Genomic DNA, 26,397 nt, shown 5'->3' on the forward strand with positions numbered 1-26,397 from the left:
TTTTCACAATTCCTTTATATTGAAGGAAACAAGGATAACTTTTTCCTTTCTCCCACAGATTCAAACATTTAATGTTGAGGCACCATGCCAGACCGTGGAAGATTTAACGAGTGGGGTTGTGATGGCCCAGGTTCTTCAAAAAATGTAAGTAATTGTTTACTTCATAAGTTAAATACAGAGATTTTCTGTACATTTTTGTATATTTACATGTGTTTTACCTGGTATATGTACATATTTTTGACTGGTATTCCCTAAGGATGTGGCTTAGATGGTACTTTAAAGTGGAACATGAGTAATGATTTTTCCTCTGTAGTTTACAGATAACTATCTTAAATTTAAAAAAAAAAAAATTGTTTTAGAGAAGAGTTCATTCAACTGTGAACTGACTGGAAAGTAACTTGAATTAAAACTAAACTTGCAGATTCACACTTAAAATTTAAATCAGTGCAAGGTAAGGTAATTGGCCCTGACTGTTGTTTGAAGCTATAGTCAGTAGTGTTAGAAGTAATTTAATATAATAAAACTTCAGTGATAAACTGAATGGAACTGTCAGTTTAGTTGTTTGCAGTTGGAAGTACTTTTCAGTTTGTTTCTACTACCCCATGTCTGTTCATTGGGCACCACTGAGATTATGTGAGGGTATAAAGAAGCAGCCACCATTGGGTTATTTTTACACAGGATTGGTGAGATCTTACTGAGCCTTCTCTTCTTGAGGCTAAACAAACACAGCTCACTCAGTCTCACCTCACTTGACAGAAACTGCAGTCACTTAATCATCTTAATTACCCTTTGCTGAACTCCTGTCTATGTCCAGGTGTCTCTCTTACTGGGGAGGCACAGATGCAGCAGTTCAGATATGGTTTTAACAGGTCTGAGTAGTACCTTCTTTGGCTGCTGGCAGCGATCTTCCCAATACAGCCTAGGTTTTGGTTTGCCTTCTGTGCTGCAAGGGCACAGTGCTGGAGTGTGTTCCGCTTGGTTTCTTGTCTGCGGAGCTGTTTTCCAGCCAGCTGACCCCCAGTATAAACTGGTGAATAGGGTTTGTTTGCACTTAACTTTTCTGAACTGTATAAGGTTCCTCTCAGCTTGTTTTTCCAGCTTACGGAATTTCTCCTAAATGGCAATGCAACTATCAGGTGTGTTGAACCCTCCTTCAATTTTTATATTATATGAAAAATTGCCCTCTGTCCCATCATCTGGGTCCCTATTAAAGACATTTCATAATATTCCTCTTTGGATATGCTGCTAGTGAACTGGCTTCCAGCTGGATTTCAAGCTTCTGAAGCCTTTGAGCCTAGCTTTCCAGCCATTTTTCAGCCTGCCTACAGTTACCCCTGTAATGCTTCATCAGTTCTTCTATGAAGATGTCATCCTGATCAGGCAGTCTGTAGCAGTAATCTGTAACAGTGTCACTCATGTTGATCTGCTTAGTCATTCTGACCAGTAATCTCTCAGCTGGCTCATATCCCTCCTGAGACCGAGCTCATGCATTCCCTCTGGTCTGTCACAGGGTGTCTTTCTGTCACTGACTTCTCAGCTTGTTCTTCTAAGGAGCCTTTATATGTTCATGGCAGCAACCTTGGCATGGGAGCCATCCTACCACGGATCCCAGTGGGTCTGTGACATTGTAATTACATGTAGAACTCTGTTTCTATTTGTTCTCCATGCTGCCTGCATTAGTGCACAAGTGCTTCACATATGCATCCACTCTTTCTGATTCCCAAGAATGAGGCTTTCCCCAGAGCGTTCTTTAGGCCTTTGTATATTTATGTGCATATCCTTGAGGTGATCCCACTTTACCCAGACCTGTTTTGTTGACTCTGAGGTGTATTTTGTTCATATCATTCCTCACCCCTAATTCTTCAACAGAGTTTGCTACTTTGGTTTTTTTTGTTTGTTTGTTTTGTTTTGTTTTTGTTGTTTGTTTTTTGTTTGTTTGTTTTTTGTTTGTTTGTTTTATAAAACAGTTCTTACCACCTTCGCCAGCCTGTTTGTAAAATTGCACCTGCTCACCATAGGCTGGTGGATTCCATCTCTTCCAAGCAGTCCGTATTCTGAATTGGGCTTAATGGTTATCAAAACCAAAACTTTGTTACCAGCACTATATCATAGCTGGTTGTTGACCTGCAGAGTCTGTCTGCTGCTCAAACCTCCTCCTCACTAACTGGTGCAACAGGAGAGAACACCACTTGAGCTTTGAACATATCTTCCAAAGCTGCATAATCACACTTGGCGCTTTGCAGGTCTCCCTAGCTGTACAGCTCGTGCCCAGGTGGAAGAGCAGAAGGAATAATAACGTGAGAGCTAGACAAGCTTTCAGCAGTCTTTCAACAATGCCCGGAATTCAAACCCCGAGCAAGCAACAGCCCTTCTTGATGCCAGTAAGAAGATGAGGGTCCTCCATCTTGTTGTAGTGTTTAGTACTTCCCTCTTGTGCTGCTGTGTGGCTCAGGTTTACTGGCCACAGATGATTTGTTTGACAGAGCTCCTAGGGCTGTAAATGCTGTGAGGACACTGAGTATGTTCTTTAGTTGCAGATTCTCAGGAGCAGGAGCCTTCCTCCTAGTGAGAGCAGGAACTGCCATTTCACAGAAAGAACAAAAAAGGGGAAAAGGGAAATCTCAATGTAGACAAATATTTCAAGGCAAGACTTTTTAGCATGTGATTCTGAGATACTGTTTTCAGCTGATGAACTGATACTTTAAAAACAAATATAAATGCAAATATTGCATTTCTGTAGCATGATTTTAGAATACGTAAATATCACCTAAACAATTTATAATTTTTTCTTTATGTCCTATATAATAATTTGAACATGCCAAAATTAGTATTCAACTATCTTTATGGTAGTTGTGCTTCAGATTTAACATTTTGCATATTTATGTAACAAACAGACATGTTCTCATGCTGAAATTTAGCAACAGTGTTGCTAAATCTTGACTGCATTCCTGCTGAGTTAAACTTGGAAGAGCAGCGGCCATCTGATCTTGGATTGTACAACAGGAATGATAACATGAACAATCTTTGAGAGGAAATACTCCTTTTTTGTTTTTCTTTTTAAAATAGAATAAACAGAAGGTAAGTAGTATAAGAATTGTAATGGAAGTCTAATTGATTTTTGTAGAAACCAAGGATTGTAGAGTAGTCAAACATTTTCTCTTTCCCTGGTCATGAGATTGGAATATAGGTCAAATACAGGGATCAGCATTTGTATAGCTGACTAGAAAACTGATCAGGAGCATGTCAACAAAGCCATTTTAAATATTCTTTCTTGAAAACAAAACCAAATTCAACACTAGCAGTGAAATCCTCCTGTTGGTCCTTTGAACCAAAACAACAGGAAGACTACTTCACTGGGAATTAGGGCATGTTCAACAACATGAAGCAAGTCTAGAACAGGCTTGTTTGCTTTTTTTCTTTTTATATTAGGAACACAGGTTGCCACTCTGCCCCAAGAAAGTAAGTAATGTATAATACAATTTTTTGCAGGAAGACAGCTGCATACTTAAGGTTATTTGGAAAAGTCACACAGTGATGTTAAATAGCAAGGAGCAAGCCTGAAAGCATCTGTTCAATGTGGACATAAAATTTGCAGTGAAAACTTGAATAGTTGTCTTTGACATTAAAATCTCTCAAAAAGTTAGTCTTCAAAGGAAAAATGTATTGTTTTGACTGCAGACTCAAGTGCCATTAGTCTTATTCTATGGAGAAGGATAAAGTACTATTTTTGTAATTTTTTAAGGAAAAATGAAAATTGGGTGTTTCTTAGTATAGGTGCTTCCTCTTAAAGGTTCTTTTTAAGTGTGTGTTCTTTGAGCCTAATAACAATGGGAAGTTGCTTAGGTAAAGGTAGGGAGGGGAAAGTTCTCACAACATTGTGTGAATCAGGATTTTACTGTAGTAAATGAATTCATTTTTAAAAATATTAAAGAGCAGATTACTATATCTAGTAAAGAAGAACATTGATGAAAATTTAAAGGTGTTGGAGTGGTCCAATGATCTGAATATATTTCCAAATAGGGGACTGAGGATAGTATTTCTTTCAAAAAACTTAAAGGTCTAATAGTGAATTCTGTTACTTTTAGGTTTATTTCCCTTACATTTGTGTTAGGAAAAGTCAACTGTACTTATGAAGATGAGAGGTAGTAGGTCATGATGAGGAGCAGTTTTTGAGAGATCCCTAGCTCAGGGAATTAGTTGTTTTAGACATATGTAAAATTTGCACAAAACAGAACTGTAGGATTTAGTCAGAAAAAGGAAAAAAGAGGAAAGAGAAGTGGAAGAACATTGCTTGCTCATCAGCTGGTAAAAAACAGCTGTGCCTTGTACCAAGTGGAAGGGGCTGACAGTTTCTTTTATGGTTCTTAATTTTTCGTACATCATCCTCAGTATTTTTTACTCCCACAGTAGCAATCCATTTGTAGGTAAGTGCCAGACATCACAAAAAATGCAGCAGAATTTTCTTTAACAAAACTGCTGGAATAAGCTGTGAGAAGAAAAAGTTACAGAGGAAGTTAGTGACACCTTCAGAATCTTTTTGCTATTGATGTAGTGTGTGATAGCAAATATCAGAAATATGTTCTATGTAACCAAGCATGAAAATTTTGCTTGCAGTCTCAGCTGTTAAAAAACAGGTATTGGTAAATTCCTGAAGGACATTTTCTTCCTTTATAGCGTTAAAAATTTATCTTTGAATTTAGCTTAAAATCCCATTGAATGCAATTCTCTAGTGCTAACTGTATTATCTTGGAGGAAGAAACTCAGTGTATGTTTTAGCTTAATTTTTGTGTGTTATTCTCTAAGATTCATTGTTTCTATTCAGATGAGGTGATCCCTCTGACTAGCATTGATGTGAAATATGGTAAAAAAAAATGCCTGTACACTTTGCAGTGTTGACAATTATTTTAAAGAATGATGTACTGCAGGAGTAAAAAATGGAAGCAAAAGAAAATGTTTAATTTTTTTATGAGTAGACTGTAGGCCTAAAACTGTGTAGCTTGTGCTGGTAGGAGTGCCATAGCTTGCTTCTGAATCACATCCTTTTTTTTGTGAAGCTTGACTGATGTTACTTATGTTTTCACTGTCCGCTGATATCCCTGTAATAGCAGGATTTCCTGTTTTAAAATTTTCCTTTCATCCCACTCTGGAGACTGTTTAATACCAGGTGTCCCTCATGTTTTGATTCTGTCTTCCTCAGTCATAGTGGTCTTGGTAAGTGTAAGAAATTCTGTCATCTGTGCATCGCACCCCTCTCAATGAATTATTCATTTGTTATATTATACATTGCAACACGCTGTATGCATTTTGACACACGCAAAACACAAAAGCCATGCTTTTGTATATCACTGGGGGAGGGAAATTTTTGTAAACACGTTTTTTGTAGCAGCTTACTGTACCACTGTTAAAATGAGTAATAATCATGAGTTATACTACATGCTCTGTGGGTTGGTTTTCTTCAGAAGAGTATTTCTGTCTCTTGGCATCTGTGATGCAGAGAGATGATTGCTTAAATAAAGGAAAATTTGCATACAAAATAAGATGCAGATGGTATAAATGAGCACTGCTGAAAACATCACATGCAGTAATAGAGCATTAGCAACAGCACAAGTATCTTGTGCTCTGAAGAAAAGTCCAAGTTATTTGCAGTACTACTGAGATAGTAGGCAGCAATCAACTCATATACAAATAAATAACTTTCTAAACCTGAAAGTTATCCACTGCTGGAGATTGTATAAGTTTGGATCTAGGCTCAGGAACTTAATGAATTCAAAATACTTAGTTCATGTATGAGTCATCTCCTGGTAATGAAGATGCTCCAGTTAATTTTCTGGTAGTATAGCTGCTCACTTCTCAGCCACACATTTTCATATTTGCTAAGGTGATGCTTTTTCAAACACTCTAAGGAGAATGCTGTTGCTTGCAAATCAAATAGCCTGAGGTAGTCTGAATTTGGTTGAATCCTGATCCCCAAAAATATAGTGAAAGGAGACTTGTTTGCAGCAAGAGCTGTGAATGATCTAATACCTGGAAGCCCCTTTTTAAAAGTATGTTTAGAAATACTTGTGGAAAAGCTTTTATTTCAGGTTTGATTTCTGATAGTTTGTTATATAGAGAGAGCATTGCTGTTGGTTCTACCTAATGAACGTTAATGAGACTTTTGAAGAGAAAGAAAATTATAATAGTGATGAGGTTGAGGAAAGGCTGATCATTCTAGATTTTATTGGCATTGATACCCAACCTTTTGCTTTTCTGCTTATTGTGGCCCTGGCAAAGTGTTTTTGCAGTGTACTGTTAATTTTTAACCTGCATGATGGTTCTCTAAAAAGAATTGTTGGTGCTATTTTGACCATTTTTACATGCTATTGATTTCAACTGGATTGGTTATCAGCTGCTGGACCTTGGATGCCTCCATGAGGTTTTTATATATACAAATGAAAAAAACAAATGGGATTTGTGGAAGAGGACTACCACACTGAGTTTAGATTTATTTCTCAGGGACCTTCCTTAAGTATGTCTGATGACATGTATCAGGGTTTAGGTAGCCTGTGACTTTCATCAAGACTGTCAAAGACAGTTGCTGTCCATTTTATTACAGTAGTAGCTGAGAAAAGCTGCTTAGTTTCTGCTGAATTTCAGGCTTTGAGAGTGAAGTAAGATGGACCTAACTCTGAAGTCTTGTTAGCGTTCCTCAGCTGATTCTCTTATTGATGCTGTTATCGTTGAAAACTGGATATGCAATATCAGCTACCTAGTCAGTCCAAATATAATTTTGCTTGTGGGAAATAGTTTATATACTGGCGTTGTTTCCTAGAACTATTGTTAACCATGAAAATGGTATATCAAAGATTGATATATTCATGGCATTACAACCTTGAAGTAGCTGAAGATGTTAGTGGCCAAGTACAACCCTTAAAATTATAAGATACAATCCTTAAGAGAGTCCTGTTGGGTTTTTTTTGATGGGGAAAGCAGAGGTCATACCTGGTCTCTCAGTTGCATAAATACTTTATAATTGTGAGTCTTTTGTTAAGCTATCTTACTTGTGTGTTTGCAATTCCCAGAAGACCCATTTGACAGTCATTAGGGTATTTTTTGAAACCCACACCTAAAATGGGATTTGAACTGTCACTCTTTTTATTTGTGTCCAGATGATTTTGTCGTGATTAAGTGGGAAATAGGCAAATGAAGGCTTTTTAATTAAGGCATATGGCAAGGTGAGCTATTTGTTTCATGTTAAAGCTGAATTACAACTTTTTTAATGTATCAGAGATCTTACATATACTTGAATTAATGTCATTCTTAAGTTTACTTGTCTTCTTGTGGCAGAGAGGTCATTTGAAAGCTATTTGAAAACATATTTCAAAACCAGATGATAGTCTGGATAAGACGTTACTTTTTCTGTTTCGTAACTTAAGATTCTGTCATCTGTACTAGACTGTACTGTTTTTGAATGGAAGTAATTTGGAGTCATCAACTTAACTAGTAATTAAAGCTGTTCTTCCAGATATATGTTTGCAGATGCCATGTCAAGGGAAACGAAATATGCTGTAATCTTCACCAGAGTCTGTAACAAAGTGTGTAAAAATATCAATGAAAATGTGTCAGTAGAGAAACATTGCTGTTCGTGATTTTCCTCCATTGCTGTGTATTATAGTTGTAATACAGTTTGCAGACCATGATACATTGTGAAGACTCTTAAGAGTTTGTGTTCTAATAAAAGTACTGATTTAATTGCTGGTTTACAGTATATATGATATGGATGTTATTTGACTCTCCAGGCATATTCAGAGTTTTCTTGAAGTTTTGCCAAAAGATCTCATGTCATCTTGTCATTGCAAAAAGAGCTCAGTCCAGAACCCCTTCTATGTGTAGAAGGTGCAGTTGTAAATCTAACAGTAGCCAGTGGCAAATGCAGCAGCGTAAGTCCATAAAATAGAGTACTTCACCTGAAACTGTAACACAAACTCTTAAGAGCATCTTGCTAACAATGGAAAGGTGTTTTTTGCATTCTGGCTGTATTGACTTCATATGTTGGATGAAATATGAATCTTTCCTTATGTTTTCCTACTCCTGTAAAACCAGTTATACATAGTATATTATTTCTCCTTAATTCTGATTATAGCATTTTCAAAATCCGCTATGATAAAGGGAAAATTTGAGCTGAGCAGTAGAAAATGTTAGCCTTTTAGATGATCTTCGAGCTTGGCAGCAGGAGAGACAGTCTCAGGAGGTGTCTTGAAGAAACAGCTTATAGAAGATGCTTTGAGAAAAATGAATAGGGAGAAGTTGTGCATAGAAATAGAAATAGTTCTCTGTTCTTTTTCTTGATTGCCTTGTCAAAAGTGCAGAGGATAGAAAAATTTCTAAGGAAGGGTGTTCACAAAAAGATTTGTGTAGGGTTACTGTGAAAAGAGGATCTCAAAAATATAGTGTTTGGTAAATTAAATAGTGAAGTGTGTTCTTAGTCATCAAAACTTCAGTGATGCTTCCTAGCTCTTCTCACTCTATCAAGACAGCATATATATTGTTCTGTTTCAGGCTTTTATTTTAGAAGCTGAATAGTTATAAGGAATGTACAATTGTAGGAATCCATAAGGCATGGAAAAGTAATAATTTTTAAGAATTTTAAGAAATGCAACTAAATATTGCTGCAATACTAGAGGAGAAATTAAGAGGTAGGATTTACAGAGGGAAAACTGGCAAAATGCATTCAAAATACAAAGAACCTCCCTCAAAAGAATAAGCTGCTCATGAAGCATAAATGAAGCTGTGCTGTCAAAATGGTGAAAGTTCTTAGAAAAGTGAGTAGTAACAGGATTCTGAACTACTATATTCAGGCCATGTGTCAGATACATGAGGTTGTCATTTTACTTAACTCAAACCTGAGACAGGAGCTTAATGATGAATGTGTACTCAAAATTTCTAAATGAGTTTTTAATGACTACACTTTTTATCTTTCAGCGATCCAGCTTATTTTGATGAAAATTGGCTGAACAGAATCAAAACAGAAGTGGGAGATAATTGGAGGCTAAAGGTATTTGACTTAGTTTGCTTGTCTGTGAATCTGTATTTGAGTACTTAATACAATATTGTGTCTAAATATTCTCACAATTCTGGATTAGGATCTTGCTTTATAGATTTATTTTGAACTTTAGACAATTTTAATTACACTTATTTGTTTTTATGTTGTATTGTCCTGCACAGTTTTAGCAAAGACATTTTGAATTTGTTAAAAGGTTTTAAGGATTTAAAAGGAGACTATTAAAGTAAATGTTATAATTACCTCTCGTTTTTCAAACATTGAATGAAATATTTTTTTAATGCACAGTGTGAAAGCAGCTTTTAAAAAAGCAGCTTTTTTGAGAAGTAACTGCATAAAAATAGGAACATAATAAGCAGTATATTTAAAGAAAAATGGCAACATGTTGCTTCCTTTTACTTTGTCAGCTCTGCAGAGCTACTGAGCTTTAAGAGAGGAAGTAGTGTTTTTTCTCTGTTTCTACTCAGCATGATTTTTAATCACAGTCTGTTTGCTGGGTCATTTGTATCACTTGGCATTCTAGATTTCTCTACAAACTTGAAGGAAATAGAATAGACAAGAACTATGTATGAGGAACATTTTGCTTTATAATCTAAGGAACGCAATCTCACATGCAGATGTTAGTGTAGTTTTTGACTAGTTTTCTTCAGAGAATGATCTGTTTGCTTTTTTAAGTTTCCATTTTCAGCCTTACTAATTTGGGGGGAAGAAAAGTAGTTAAGAATTTACTGTTAGTTCTTGTCTCCAGTAAAACCATTTTGTTCCAGCCACTAAAACCCATTCTGAGCATCTGGGGAAGGACTAAAACTGTGAAATGCTCTAGTTCTTACAGGCTTGTTTACATCACTTTCTGAATTGCAGGGGCACTTAGGAGGCAGAATGCTGCCTGAGACAAAGATGTAGCACACTGCTACTGTCCATGTTTTGACTTGGCCAGGAAATGTGTATCAGCATGGTTTCTGTTGTCTGACCAGCTGTGTGAAGTCTGGAATGCTTTAGAATGTTCTGTCTGCTAGGGCTGCCAGCAAAATTGAGGGTACATTGATGAGGATATATATTGACAGACTTCTGAATAAAAGACATGATCCCTAAAGAACCATTAGGACTCTTTTGGCATATGCTGTAGAGCACATAATATAAATTAATTTCTCAACGAATTGTATTGCAAGTGAACAGCTGGATAAAGGTCTTACTTTTCTGTCAAATTTTTTTTTAATGTTTTTCCTAAGGAGCATTGAAATCTTGGCTGTTAAATGTGGAGGATAACAAACTGAGAACTGTTGGTTATAATAGCATTTGAGTTGATTGAATGTGAAGCAGCAGCTTCTATAACTGTCACATGGAGTTTGAGGAATAAATATTTTATTTTTATGTCTCCCACCAGTTTGGCAAATGTAAAAGCTTAGCAGGTGTTAAAAAAAAAAAAAAAGCTGAGCAATCCAGTAACTTCCTTATGTGACTGAGGTTGGCAAAACATCAGGTCAAATTTCAGTTTTTTGCTGATGTCATTCCATCTTGTTTTTCAAGTGTCCATGTAAACAAGAACTAAAGATGGTTTGTTTTTTTGTTTAAGAAATATAATTCAGCTTTTTGTATGCATTTTTATAGACCACTTCCATTTTAATGAAGAATACTGAAAGGCAAAAGTGTGATACTTTAACTCTTGTTTTTTAATCTGGAAGTAATCTTATACTTTGCCAACTGTTCCTTATATGTGAGTAAACATTATTAGTAGTCTAGTTTTCCAAATGTCTATCATCCAGTCCTTCATTTAAAGTCTGGCTTGTAGGAACGCTTCAATCTGTGCATTTCTATTAATAGAATTGTTCAGCTTGGAAAAGACTTAAGATCAAGTTAACTCTACCAAGTCCACACTAAACCAGGACCCTAAGCTCCACGTGTACAGCTCTTCTAAACACCTTCAGGGATACTTCCCTGGGCAGCCTGTTCTAATGCTTGATAATGCCTTTGGTGAAGAAATGTTTCATAATAGCCAATTTTAACTTCCCCTGGTGCAACTTGAGGCCATTTCCTCTTGTTATGTCACTTGCTAACTGGGAGAGGAGGTACTGACCATCACCTCACTACAGCCTAATTTTAGAAATATATTCATTACTGGATTTAACGTGTGGGCATCATAGTTGCATGACTCTAGAATACAGCTTTCCCTCCATACTTTAAGAAGTGCCATGAGAAGTGATAATTAGATTATCTCAAATGTTGTGGTAATGAGCTGCATTATTTTCTTGTTGCTAAACATGGTCACTCTTTGTCTCTGATGCCATCTGGGCACCACTTGTACAAACTTTTGGTATTGTGAACTGCATAAAGGAGCTGGTCTAGTAGGGGAAATACAGAAAAACAATCTAAATGTAATGTGTAGTAAGTTTTCTGAAACAGTGGTTAGGAGGGCTGGTAGAGATTAGTGTAGGTCTTGTATAGCCCACCTAACCACTGTTCATGGAAGTACTCAGAAAATGATAGAATCATAGTGTTGTTAAGTTTAGGAAAGACCTTTAAGATTGAGTCCAGCTGTCAACCTAGCACCACCACTGTGTTCACCATTACCCATTATGTCACCAAGTGCCATATCTGCACATTTTTTGAACATTTCCATGGATGATGACTCTACCATTTTGCTAGGCAGTCTGTTCCAATGCTGTACAACCCTTTCAGTGAAAATCTTTTACCTAATATTTGACGTAAAACTTACCTGATGCCACTTGAGACAGTTTCTTTTTGTCCTGTCAGTTATTGCCTGGGAGAAGATTGTTAATTTTGAATTGTGTGTTGTCCTGTATGGAGAAAAAACAAGAACATAAGGCTGAGATTTTTGTGGGGAGGGGGCAGGAGGAGGATGGGTTTGGTTAGCTTGGTTTTTTTTAGCATTTTGCTTTCTGATAACTGCAATGTTTTTGCAGTTGCTGTACCACTTGAAAAAAAACCTCACAGGGATGTTTTTAAATTCTTGGTTTCAGGGCAAGTTGCCAGACTTGAGAAATTGAGAAGTGCACAGGAGAGAAAAAGGGAAATGCTAAAACTTGGGGAGCTTGCAAAATAGGAACCATTCAGCAAGCATTGTGGTTCTTAGAGCTAACCAGATCTTTGTGTACTGTATTTAGTAGAGAAATGTCATTTCTTCAGGGTTAAAATTTCGTGCTAATAGCATACATCAATGTACATAGGAGTTTGTGTTTTCTCTTCAGCAACAAAAGGACTTTTCACTGCTGCCTTATCCGCAATTTTATGATGGTTTACAAAGTAGAAAAGCAAAGCCATTAACTCTTTCCTCATGTACATTGAACACTTCTGTATAGTCAAAATTTAAATTTTGTACAAGATAATATTTAATGGCTGAGGAAGTTGACATCTTGAACATAAAACCTATACTGAAAATGAAAAGCAGCTTAGAAAATAATTTGATTGCCAGGATTTTGCAGGAATGAAATTCCCTAATCAAGAAAAAAATTACTGATTTGATACATGTGCATCAGTTTTGGCAATTACAGAATAAACTGTTGGTTCCCTGAGGGGTTACATAAAAGTCCCCCTTTCCCCCACATCGACTTTTATTCATGTGAAAAGCTTAGGAAGGAAAGGAAACACATTGTTCGGCTTGAGTTCTGACTTTTTCTTCTGAACTTTTCATTTTGGCATTCAGACTACACCATCAATTTAAAGTACAGTTTTATTGATGTTTATAGTAGCAAGCTGTGTTAGTCTTGTGAACCTTCTCTACCTAGTCTTTCTCTAGGTTCCACCTATTATCAGTGATGAGACATGTTCCTGCAAAACGCAGTTTAAATCAGAAACCATATGCCCGTGAGAGTGGTACAAGCAGTGAACACACGTGCTCCCTCCTGTTCTTGGTGCGTGCACACACACACCCCCACACGCCCATGCCCACCACCCCCCACCCCACCTGTTAACTGCAAATGGATAAAAATGTACCTTAATGAGATATCCAAAGCTTACTGGTTAAGAATTCCCACTCCATTTGAAAGTGTGCACAACATTTCCCGAGGTTATTCAAGATCTGAAATAAAAAAAAGAAAAAACAATTTACACAGAGACTCCAGCACAGAGTTTCAGTCATACATTTGATATAAGGGTGACACAAAATTGGAGGCTGACAGCCATAATGTTGGAGAAAACCCAGGAAATTAGATAACCCATGCTCGCTTTTTGTCAACAATCACAAACTTAAGGGCACTTTCTATTGCCCACATCATTGACCTTCCCCTTTGTTACACAGTCATATTAGCAAAGAGAGAAATCTAGACAAACTGCACTTACAAACCTGAGGTTGGAAACAGTAAGCAAGTTGTAATTAAAAAGGGATTTTATATGGCAAGTGACAATAAAAGAAAAACAGGAGTAAAAAACAAGCAACCATTAAGTCTTATGCTGTATGCATTAAGTCTTCTGCTTATGTTGGCAGATCACATGATCTCTGCTTTCATTCCAGTCAGTTTATCAGATTAATGATGTGTACTAAGGGTCAGTGTCATATTGAGCACTGCATGCTTAGTCTGTAGTGCCAAGATGGCTGTTAGCAGAGAGGGTAATGATAATTTAACATAAAGAACACCCACACAACTCTGGTGTGAGTATTTGTGAACTTTAGGTGTTCAAAGGAGTGAGAATATTGAGGTTGTATCAATATTCTCAGATGAAAAGGTAAAGAGGTTGAAAATGGATAGAGGTTTGTATAGAAGTACTTACTGGTCCATCTATTGTGAATTGCGACAAATTTCTGAGATGAAATAGAACATAGTTGTCACTTTTTTTTACCCCAGTAAACCTCACATTTTTTCCAGCAGAAGCATGGCTGTAGGGAATAAATGTTAAAGGTGTTGGGAGGGTAGCGTGTATGTTTTTATGGAAAAGCAAGAACTCAGGTTGCTGATGCAAATAGGCATCCCATGTGGTCATAGGCTGACACCTGAATAATGGTTTAATCCTTTATAGTCATAATCTGTTTTGGCAATTCTTTCTGTTGTGGTCTGACATGTAATTTAATGGTCATTGTTAACTACAGTTAGGTTTTTCTATGTGCTTTAGAAAGTGAAAAGTAATTCTGAACAACTGTAATCGGCTGAGACTTAGAATTCAGATCTAATTGGTTGTATTTAACACTTTCTTGGGCTGTTGTTCATTTTCATTCAGCTGCTTGAGGTCTTCCTTTCATATCCTTTGACCTCATAAATGTTGCTGGAACTAATCAGTTCAATTTCAAAGTACAAAATATTAGTGGTAGTTTCCCTGTGATGATCCTCTCTGGGGCGGTTAAAACCATTTAAGTTTATTGACTGCAAGCTAGTTAGGAAAAAAAATTGAGAGCTGTCTTAGTAATACTGAAGATCACAGTTAAGTTTAAGCCAGTCTTAGTCTTAAAAGAAGTCTATAAAGAAGCTACTTTAATCTCACAATTGTCTGATTGTGTGCCAAATACAAAGATGGTACAGTTAATTCTTGAAAACAAGCTACCCTGGTACTGTTGATTGACAGTGGAGTGAAATAGGACAGTAAAGATTTCTTTTTCAGTTTGTTTGCTGTTCTCTTCTTTCAAGAATGCTGCCCTATGTGCTCATTTTCATGATGAATTTTGATCAATATGGATTTTGTTTCAGTATCTTGACTCCAAGCGCTATAAAAGTTATACAGAGGAAGGTGGCGTTTTGTGTTTAAGGAATTTTAATTCAAAAATGCTTACAAGGAGAGAGGGAAGGAAGTATTTCACAGGTTTCCATTTGGTTTCTCATTTTTTTGGGATTATGTTCAAGTTCAAGGTTCCTCACAAATGTTCTCAGCGGTAAACTGGACTTAAATTCTGCAACATGGCCCTTGCATTTCCGTGGCTCTTTCTGCAGCAGACTCAGGTAAACTATAAACCAGAAGATTTTAATTAATCAAGTTTGAAAATAATATTCCAATCAGTGCAATATTCTTTGTGGTGATTTGATATAAAAATAAAACTTCTTGATTTCTTTAAATTCTTAAATCTGTTGCAGACTTTGGTTATGATTTCACATTGCCTTTGAGTAGTGGTCTTGGTTGCTGTTAGGCAGACACCTAAGAAATAGTTGCAGCTCTTAAAGGATCATGCTGTGTTGTGTGTAATAGTACAGAAAATGTATGTGCTTTGGTGTAGAAGGTGTAAACTGTGTATTACGCCATTTTGGGAGTGACAATAAATACATGCTATAAAGTAGCATCTCCAGTTCTCATTCTAGGTTGTCAGGGCATTTGATGTGTCACTTTTCAGGCCCAAATTATTTTTTTTTGTTTCTTGTATGACTTAAAATTCAGTGATTAGAGAGATAGTCAGAATGTTCCTATATCTTAATAAGGAATCAACTTCTGGCACTTCTTTCCAAAAGGGAGTAGATTAATAGTAGTCAGGTAATCAGATTATCACTTTGGTTTTCTTGGCAGAAATCTTCTAGTGTGTGTATCTGTTCCTTTCTTGAGTCTGGAATTTACTTTCATCACCTTGTTTTGTTTCTTGACCATATTGAAGTGTTGAGTTTGTCCCTAGATTTCAGTATCACATTTCCTAACAGCCATCAGGTAGTTTGAAAGGTAAATAATTTCTGTCAGTGGACAGAATCTCCTAACTGGGTATTTCTGGAATGTGGTCAAGAATATAAAATTTATGGTGGTCTTCAAAGGCAGTTAGAACTTGAGAGGTTTTGCTCTCCCTTCATTGCAGTTCCAAAATTTGCTGCTGTGGCTGTTGCTGTCAGTGAGAGAACTTTGTGAAGCCTGTTTCTATTGGTTTTAGTCTTTGCAGATCCTGTTTAAACATCAGTCATACAATCATTTAGGTTGGTAAAGATCCTTAAGATCATAGAATCTGACCATAAACTGCCAAGTCCACCAGTAAGTCATGTTCCAGTGTACCACATCTACATAGGTCTTTGCACACCACAAGGATGGCGGCTCAGTTGTGTCCTGGGTAGCCTGTTACAATTATTGATAACCCTTTCTGACAAAGATATGTATGCTGATACTCTTCCTTGCAAAAATCTCTTCCTGGCAAAACTTGAAGCCTTTTCCTCTTGTCCCATCTCTTGTTACCTGGGAGAAGAGGCTGACTCCCACCTGGGCTACAGCCTCCTTTTCAGGGAGTTGTAAAGAGTGATAAGGTCACCCCTGAGCCTCCTTTCCTCCAGGCTGAACAGCTCCAGATCCCTCAGCCACTGCTGTCTCAGGAAACTGTGCTGTTTCTATTCTGTAAATTCTTTTCTTAAATACTTGAACAGTAATTGGTAATCTCTGTCTAGCAATTACTTTCAGCAAAAATTCTTCTTTTTCCTCTGAATTTCACCATGTGAGACCCATGGGCATTTTTATAATTTTAAACACTGTATTTCCAGAGACTTGGTGCAAATGGGTTTTTTCTGGGAAGGGAGCAATACTCAGTACTAGAGGAATGTGACATACATTCTGTACAGCAGGAGGTACTTAACTGATGCCATTGGTTATGTGAGTGAACAGAAGATACCTTTGTATAGCAGTGAAGTCATCTTGGAGAAATGTGGGATTTGCCAGATACTGTTAGACAGACATTCATTTGTAAAAACTGGAAAGAGGGACAGAGAATGGCAAGAACAAAAATGAAAGAACTAAGAGGAATAATTAATGACAAAAAAAAATACTTATATGAGTTGAGAATAAAGGATGATATTGAGCAGTAGCTGGTTTTGATTTGGAAGAAGAGGTTTATCTCTGCAGAAAGTAGATTAATAGGATAGTTCAAGAGAAGAAAGGAGTGGAAATAATATTTCAACTTCTGGGTGCAAAGATAATCCTAAGATAAACAAGTATCTAAAAGCATTCATGGCATAGGATCTGATTTAAAGTCTATGTAGGACAATATTATATTTCTCATAAATTTAAATGGGTTCTGTGAATTCATAAAGATTTGTAATCACATCTGGAAGTCTCGTCCTAAGGGCCTCTTGCATAACTTTCATGTTTCTAAATTTATCTGTGCATAAATAGATGTAATTATATCCTTCTTTTGTGTGATTTTTCTGTGATTACCCACTTTATGATCATTTCTCTGTAAAATGCTCCCTGTGTTTATTGTATTTCCTCCTTCTTGTCAAATAGGTAAGCAACTTGAAGAAAATTTTGAAAGGAATACTGGATTACAACCATGAGGTAAGAACTATTTGAACTAATCTGCATCTGCTTGCCTTTTGAATCATGTATTTTAGTTAACCTGAGGAAGATAAATTGTATTCTGCAGGTTAAGTTCTGACTTTTCTTTTTGGCATATATAGTGATTCATGGCCTATTTCCTAGTCTTGGCCTTCTTCAAACCTTTTCACCTGCTTTATTGAACTCTCAGGAGTTCCAGGGAAGCCTGATACACAAATTTTCGCATGTGGAGAACAGATGGCTCTATTGACTATGTTCTGATGATGAGCTTTGTGTCTGATGTACTGTAATGTACCTGTATCTGATTTTTTTTTCCTTCCTCCTCTGCAGTTGAAGTCTGCTCTTTCCCTTACTTTTCTCTTGAGAAGAGTGAGTAAAGAGCATTTCTAGCCTCTCCCCACACTAATATTTAAAATTAAATATTTTAATTCAGGTGTATTGGACTCATTACTTGTCATTCTCTCTTATTTTTAGCAAACTCAGCATTTAATTACTCCAGAGGAGACAGTATTTTTCTTTCACTGGTGAACCTTCAGCTGAAATATGCTTTCAGTGATGTTTGAGATGAATTGATCTGTACAGACAGCAGCACAAAATCCATAGTATGCATGTTCTAGACATTGCTTGTTTCAAAATACTCTTCTCATAAACACTACAGAGATTATTTGTTAATAAATTGAAGTACTTTAGAAAGAAAAAATTAGTCTTAGGAGGTCATCTTCAGTAAATTATTAAGTATCCATGTTTAAATAAATGTTGAGAAGTGATGATTAAGCAAGCTGGTCATGACTGGGAACACTAAAAAGAAACAGATCAGGTTTTTGTTATGGAAAATTAATATTACTAAGACAAAATGATGCAAGCTTCTTTTTGGTTGGTTAGTATGTATGATGATTGAGTTTCTAGTGTCAAAACTTTACTGTTAGGCAAGTTCTGAGTGGATTCAAGCTGATTAATTTCTGTAAAGGTAGTGTACATTTATTAATCTCACTGGATTTCAGTTTAGGTTGGTATTTTTCCTGCTGAGGCAATGCTGGAGGTGATAGTAGGGGTATTGTGGATTCTACTAATAAATTCTGCTTATGTTTTCCTTAACATTATTCCCTCCTTTGCTACAAAAATATAGAGATGTATGTGGATTTTACCTGATGTAGTTAAAAGCATATGAAAATGTGTATGCTAATATTATTCACCCTCAAATTTGTATTGCATTCCAAAGAGCAATCAGTAAAACTGCTACATTTGCTGTCATTGTCCATTAAAGTATAGAAGAACAAGAAGCCTGAGTTAACTATTTATAGATTTCATGCTTTGTTCTGCATCAGTTCATCTTGCTGTAGGCCTCTGCTGCTCTGGAACTGAAACTTTAACTTTTTTGTAAATGTATCATTCTTTTGTCTTTTGAAAATGGTTTAAATGCTCTTTTTCATCTCAAGGTAGTTATTATACAGTCTATCCTTCATTTTCATACTGCCCTTGGTGTTTTTTTGCTTAGTTTCTTTAAATTGTTTATTTCAAACTCAATTCACACCTTCACATCCTTCACTTCTTACTGGTGCCTGCCAATTTACCTCTTCCCTTCAGCTTTCCTCATAGGAATTTTATTGTCAGTGATTAAGAGGTCACTGTAGTATTGTTAACTTAAACCCAGCATTGCATTTGAAAGAAATTCAAGAAGTGCAGATCAATATATAAATGCATATCAGAATCAAAACACATTGTATTTTCTGCTAGTGGAGTCTGTATATGATGGTAATATTTTTCATTGTGGTTGATGCATTCACAGAATTCTTTTGACCTAAAGAAAGTCTTTTCCAACAAGAGTGAATCTGCATGCTTTAAAGTACTCAGAGATTTTTAGTAGTGTTAAAGTTAATTCTTTGAGAAAACTGCTTAAAAATCCTGCTGTTCCACAACAGAAAACACTCTGTAGATAATCAGAACAAAACCTCAACACTTCTATGAAAGCCAGCCCTACTTAACTTCACAATAACTTGTTTTCTTGTATTCTTCTTATACGTTGTGTTTTTTATTAATTCCTTAACCTGATTTCTGTTTTTCTTGGGTATTGCACAAAAAGAGCATGCAGCAAACACATGACTGATACCCTCTATATAGTCATTGTTTCCATATTGTACCCTGTTTAAGAAGTTACAGTTTCTTTTTATCTGCAATTAATGTGTCAGTGATGTGTTTAATTCCAAATTTCATATTCATATTTTCAACCCTCTGTTCAGTAAAGAGCAATTTAGTAGAATTGTCTAGTTCCTTCTACTGCCAATCCTTAATGATCTTTAATGATAAATCAGATAACACTAATAGCGAGTCACACGGGCCTTTGTTTTGCAGGGCTTTTCTTTCTGCATGTGGGCTGTTTAATTACATATCATTGTACTACTACCTCAGATTCTCTTCCATGGAACAGCTTTCTTAGCTGTAAGACTTGCCAGATATCCTTAAATTTGCTAAAAGTGTGAGGTCTAGAGATCTGAGTTTTTTGCAGCCTTGTATTTGTCACCTGTCAGTGTTATATATATGTATTGTATAGGTGAAACATTTTCAACTTTTAGTTCTTTAAAAAAGAATCTTGCTAAGTGTTTACCTAGTAGTTGCTTGTGAGTTGAGACAGTAATGTTTATCTTTTTCCAAATATTATTTGTATCAAACAGTATGATTTTATAGTGGGATGTTATATTAATCAATTTAGTTTGTTTTGAAGGTGTGCTCAAAACTATAGTAGAGTAAGAGTGAATTGCTGTTTTTGATTCTGAATCATCTTCGTATGAAAGAAATTGATATGTGTATGTGCAGTGATACAGCCGTGTATGTACCTTGATTTTATGCAGATTCTAGGGCAACAGATAAATGACTTCACCCTTCCTGATGTTAACCTGATTGGAGAGCATGCTGATGCCGCAGAGCTTGGGAGAATGCTTCAACTTATTTTGGGATGTGCTGTGAATTGTGAACAGAAGCAAGGTAATAAATTTTGAAAACATGTTTTCTTGGTTATTGTGCAACTATTAAGGAGAAAAATTATCATTCTTGGGTTTCTGTCAGAAACAGATTTTAAAAAAAACAGTAATGACGACATTATTTTATTGTACAGATAGTAACTGTTTTTTGGTGTAATCTTTTGGAGACTCAGACTGGAATTGAATTTACTTCCAAGATGCATATTTTCCCTTTTGGTTTGCTGAACTGAAAAATCAGTCTACAAAGAAAAAACTATTGGGCACACCTTTTAACCATTTATGCGGCAGATCAGGATAGTAAAGATTGGAAAGATGTGATTATTGCATTATTCAGCATAATTCTTGATTGTAGAGATGCATTCCAGGCATCATTTTACTACATGGCCAAAAGCCATCAGTATGACTGGTGCTTGGTCTGACGATATGTCTGGTGTGAACCTGGGTTACTGTTGCTTCTGAGATTTTTCTATGGGTTGGCAAATATGAAAAAGTAATGCTGGCAACCATACCCTTTTGGGCAGCAGCTGAAGATGGAGCACAATAAGGTCATCCAAAAAGTTGCTTCAGACCAATTGCCAGACAATTGAATCCCACTCTAGCAGTGCCTGAAGGAGACTCTTGTCTCTCTACCCCCATGGCACTGACTGTAATTCAGACCTGCACAAATACAGTAGTAACCCATTCATCTTTCTTGGAGCTGCCAGAGAGGATGTGATGAGCAATGGAGATGTTTGTTAAAGTGTGCTACATCCCATGTTCTAAACTTGCTTCGGGCAAGCAGGCTGTATATTGTAACCCAGTTACCTTAAATTATACTTTGTTCAAGCCAGTTGAAGTTAACGACAAATGCAAACACCTATTCTAAATACTTTAAACAGGAAACGTAGTCATGTGTGGGAAAAATAGATGTGTTGGAAAATAAGACTTTTTTTACTGTATTTGTGTGACAGTTGCATCAAATAAGTGTGTCTTCTAGATATAGCTCATTTTGTGTTTGATGGCTGCCAAGATTTTACAGGAAGACTTTGTCTTCCTCTTGCTTGGTGCACTTAACTTTACAGCTAATTTTCCCTTTCCAGTTTTCCTAGGTGACTAAATCACTTTAGTTTCTCCTTCTGAAATTACTTCTATTCTCTTAACCAGGAAGTTCTGGAGTAGTTTTCTTCCACAAGTACATAAATAAGGCTGGTTTATTAAACTTCTTGTCATCTCTGTTTTATATAAAATTATCTTCTTTTTGTTGACTATTTGTCATTTTCCAGTGGGAAGTATATGTTGCTTTTGTGTCCCCTTAACTCTTTCAGTCTGGACATTAAAAATGCACATTTGAAATACCAGAACAATCTAATTTTATGTACTTTGAGCAAGATCCAGCATGACCAAATTTCCCACTTGAAGGTGACTTTTTCCCCAGCGCCTTTCTCTTAATCACATCATTAAAAGAATAAAGGAGATGATCTTTGACTGGAAATGGTATTTTACTGGGCAAGTCATTTACTCCTTGATTCAGGCTAAATGTCAGAATTTCTTCTTCTGAGTACTGTATCGTCTTACAAGGTACCTCTTGTGTAGCTCACATGTACACAAAATAGCTGAGAACTCAAAAAGTGGAGGGAACTTAATTTGTGATGTGCTACAGAAATAAAAACAAGACACCAAAAATGAACATGAAAACGCTTTAAAATGAGGATGCTGTAGGAAGTCAGGCTGTTACTGTTACACTTACAGAAAAGAACAACTTATACATGGATCATGTATTTCAAGAGCCTGAACAGTTTGGGAACAAAGTGAGAAAAGAATAAAAGCAGTTTTTTCAGAAGTGTAAGATGCCAGGGGAGGAAAACGGTAATCACGTACTTTTTTCATTGTTGCAGAGTTCAAATTAGCCTGAATTTGTATCTGAACAGGCTTCTGATAAAATATTGTTGAATTTGTTGGGGTGGGACTTGACTGATGTTTATACATTTCAGTGTCATCCATGGCATCTAGTAATTTTGTAGGAAGGATGCAGCTTCTGATCCTAACTTCTGTGACTTGAGTTTCAACATTGACATTTCAGAATGCTTTTATTTTCAGAGTACATCCAGACCATAATGATGATGGAAGAATCAGTTCAACATGTTGTCATGACAGCCATTCAGGAGGTATGCTGGGATGCCCATAGTGTGTGAAAGTTCAGTCTTTCATTATTTTACAGTAGTATGCTTTTTCTCACTTAGGAAAAACTTGGTTGAAAGTAAAGAAAATAAATGGGACTAGATTTTGCCTTTTTAGAGTGAAAAATTTCTTCATTTTCCTTAGAAAAATATTGCTTTATGACAAAAAACTCTGGTTGAATGTCCCACTTTTCTTTAAATCTAGAAGACTGAAACTTCTAGATATTTTTCATACTAGTTCCCTTTCCTTTTCTTTCCTCACCCTGTGAATCCTGAAGTGCACTAGATTGATTTTCTGTGGATAACCAGTTACTGTAGAATTTTGTCAAAATTTGTACCTTGAAAGAAGCAAAATTTCATTAACTGTTCCTTTTTTTTTTTTTTTTTTTTAAATTCAGTAAACAAGTGAAAAGAAAAAGAACTTGGTTACAGTGTTGTTTTGTCAGCTGTAGTATTATTAATTGGGTAATGAGATGTAGCATGAACATATATGAATACAGTGGGCTGGTATATTTTTACAAGTCAGTGAGTATACTGTAGTACAGTTTGTAGAAGAGTTTTTTTGTGCACTTCTACACAAAGTAGATCAAAACCACTGTTAGCCACTGAAGCCCTTCTGTGACTTAAAAGAAGTCTGAAGTGCCTGTAAGAGACATGCTTAGAAGTCTGTAGATGTTTACTGCAGGTAAAGCCACTAGCTAGGGGAGTCAGGAAACCACTAATAAGCCTGTTTCTTCTGAACAGGAGAAACTAAATTCCACATTGAGCTTTAGAGCAGTTTCTCATCTCTATAATGTCTGAATAGAGAAAGAATATCAGTGACCCCACAAGGGAATCTCTCCACAGTAATCACTTTGACTAGTGCTGTATCCATGCAGTCACACATTCAGTTCTCTGTGTGCGGACTGCTAGCAGTAACACAGCAGAGAGGACTTTGTAAATAAGCATCAAAAGAATTGTTGTCTAAATCATCTTTCAGTCAGTGCTGTCAAGAACCAGTTTTCTGGAGTTTTGGCACATGTTTTAAAAAAGTTTTGTAACTGTAATATGCAGTATTTTGGTGGTCTTTTCTAGTGTTTTTTATTAAACCCATATTGCAGTATCACTGTCTTTTGCACCACCTTGAAACAGAAAAATCTTCTTTTACCTTCCTTCTTTATATTGAAAATATAATCAATTTTTATAAAAGTCTCCTTTATTTGATAAAATAGCCTGTTGAAGAAGCCCACAGTTTTCAGCATTTAATGAGTAAACTGTGAACTTGTTTAGTGTGTGTGCCCTTTCACTGACATGATGAGTATAAATAGGGTAAGGGTATGTGCTTCTGGAAAAGATTTTTAAAATGCAGTGAATCAAAAAGCTTAGTATTCAGCTACTGGCACAGTTCTGAGTGATTTTAATACTACTTTGCAAGCTGCTTAGAAATCAAAGGCATTTCAGGACCAAATGAGGAGGATCTCAAGTGCTTAATGAAGAGGCAAAAAAGTGTCTAAGACTTTGAGGCACTTTGAGAGCAAAGCCTCTCTCCATTATTTTTCCATGGGCTTGGAGATTGGAGAGGTCACAGTCAGCTGGAAGCTAGCAAATATTCCAGTTTTCAAGAAGAAAAAGAAGACAGATGCTGTCAGTTACAGACCTACCTCAATTCAGTGCCTGGCAAAATTATGGAGAAGGTTATTCTGGGATTTTGATCATAACCAGCACAGATTGATACAGGAAGAATTTAAAGGGGTGATATTTTGTAAGGAGGTTTTTCTATTTCTTAGACTCATAGCAGCTCCTGCAATTCAAGTGACTTGAAAAGGAAGTATGTAAGAAATTAGCTATGTATGAATGTTTGAGAAGTTAGTATATCACCTAATCCAAGCATTTTAAAGCATTTGACACTGTGGATAGTCTTCAAAATTTTGTCAGAGGACATAATTTTCAAAATGTCAGAAGACCTCTCTAAGCTTTACTGATCTGTTATGTAATTCATTTTTCTGTTTCAGCTGAGCATGTACAAATTTTTTTGATGCTTCTTTGGTTATTGTAAATCATTTTACTCATGAAATTATTTTACAAGGTACAGTAGAACAAGTTTTCTCATTTTTTTATGAAGATGATTTTTCAATGGAAGAAGCAGCATTTTATATGCTAAATTTTATTCAGTTATTTAATTTTTAGTGACTTGTGGTTCTTCATAATTTATTTTGTTCAGTTATTTAAATGTTTAAAATATGCCTTGTGTTCCATAAAGGTTTTATAAATGAAACAATGATTTTCTGTTAGTTTTCCAGTGTAGTGAGATTGGTCTGGTGTATTGACTCCACTTAGAATCTGAGATGCTCATCTGCAGGTGTAGGTATCAAAATGCAAGTTGTGCACAAGATACAAGACTGAATACATTCATCTGTGTAATATAACAGGGTCTTTTTATTTCATGATTTTCAGATTTTTTAAAGGCCCAAAATGCTTTTTTAGGGAAATTATTTTGCCCATTATATATTTCCCTTTCCTCCTTCCCCTTCTATCATTTTCCCAATACCTTCCTGGAGTAGCCAAGTTCATTGTTGATGAAGGCAGTAGCTGAGGTAAACAAATTGGTTGCCTTTGCTGTTTAGAACATGTCTAAATTTGATCACTTAGCAGCTCTTTGTGCAGGTCAAGCTGAGAGTCAGAATAGCGTCAGGAGTAGTGTCAAAATTTGCCAAGGGAGGAGTAGGAAAAGTGCTTACTGTCTGGGGTAACACCAATGGTGTTACTTCCACTTTTTGGTTTTGTGCTGTTTTTCCCTCCTCTGTTTTGTCCTAGTTGTTTAAAGATTTATCTTGTCTGAAGTAAAATTATTTTTTGAATAGTTAGGAAGGATATAAAAGTATTTTATTGGGTCTATCAACAGATAGACTAGAGGTAGACTGGGTGTCAGCTAGAGGAAGAAGAAAGTCGAGCTGCTTTAAAGGATATACAGTGTCAAGCATAGCCATGACTCATAAAAACTAACAAAGATGTTCTAAGAAAGAAAAAGAACATGAATACAGAGGCTAGGTTTTGAAATTGCTTTGTAGGCACTTAAGTGAGCTTATAGAGTGTTGTTAACTGTAGAAAAAACACTTCAGATAAAGCAAGTTTTGGATTTAAAAATCATCAACTCAATAGAGCAACTGTTTATGCAAAATCATGTGTGGGGGGAAAAAAGCTTTCATAATTCATGTTATTCGTGCATGCAGGTTTTGTGATAGTTATACCCCTTCCGTAATCTTCATGTATCCATGACAACGCAGCTTGTTCATATTTTACAGTGAAAGCAGTTAAAAAGTGAAGGTTTTAATAATACAGGATTAGCAGACCTACAAGTATTATGTAAGATATCATACTGAAGCTATAAGCATGCAAAAATATAGATGTAAAGGATTAACAGGCAATGACAGCTACTTTTATAAAACTACACAAACAACTGTAAGAATTGTCATGCTGTCCTGGAAATGGCACCCTTTAAAATCCATACTGACCGCTATGCAAAATAAACCAGAAAAAGAACAAGCCTGTAAATGCTAGTTGCTATCTGGAAAGCTCTTAAGCAGTATTTTCTTTCTCCTGTAGAGGCCTAATGCAATTGCTTGAATTTGCAAGCACATTTTTAATGTTTCCCTTTTTACAATCTCTGCACATCATCTTCCATTTAAGTTACATGGGAAAATAGGTGATTATACTATGTTTACCCTAAATGATGAATTTGGAAATGAAAGCCAATTCCAGTGCTGCAAAATTGTGGAGGTAAACCTTTATTCCCTTTGTAGACTGGTCCTGAAGAAAACTTAGAGATGTGAAGGACACTTCCTCCTGCTTTTTATTCTGTTGACTGATTTGAAATACAAATTAAATGAAGTTTGTCCCTCTAAATTCAAAAGTATTACCATTGCGTAACACCTTTCAACACCACATACTCTAGTATCACGCTTGCACATTGCATATAAAGCTCTGAAATTACGTGAGTATTTAATGAATTTTTTCTGACTGTGAGCTTTTAAATAAAGGAAATACATAGAAGAAAACAGTTAATTTTGCTTTCAAA

The 26,397-nt window shown here is 36.0% G+C and overlaps 1 protein-coding gene across 4 annotated transcripts in view; it reads left to right on the plus strand.

Annotated features, from left to right (window-relative positions):
- HOOK3 (hook microtubule tethering protein 3) overlaps positions 1 to 26,397 on the plus strand; it is an 83,397-nt gene that overhangs the window by 13,365 nt on the left and 43,635 nt on the right. For all 4 annotated transcript variants that reach the window (XM_021534796.3, XM_021534800.3, XM_021534799.3 and 1 more), the window contains exons 2-6: positions 59 to 144; positions 8,962 to 9,034; positions 17,162 to 17,212; positions 20,059 to 20,191; positions 22,264 to 22,331. In XM_021534796.3, the coding sequence (XP_021390471.2) occupies positions 59 to 144; positions 8,962 to 9,034; positions 17,162 to 17,212; positions 20,059 to 20,191; positions 22,264 to 22,331 (411 nt within the window). The remainder of the gene's footprint in view (positions 1 to 58; positions 145 to 8,961; positions 9,035 to 17,161; positions 17,213 to 20,058; positions 20,192 to 22,263; positions 22,332 to 26,397) is intronic.

This window comes from Lonchura striata, chromosome Z (assembly GCF_046129695.1).
Source record: "Lonchura striata isolate bLonStr1 chromosome Z, bLonStr1.mat, whole genome shotgun sequence".
Taxonomy (NCBI): Eukaryota; Metazoa; Chordata; class Aves; order Passeriformes; family Estrildidae; genus Lonchura; species Lonchura striata.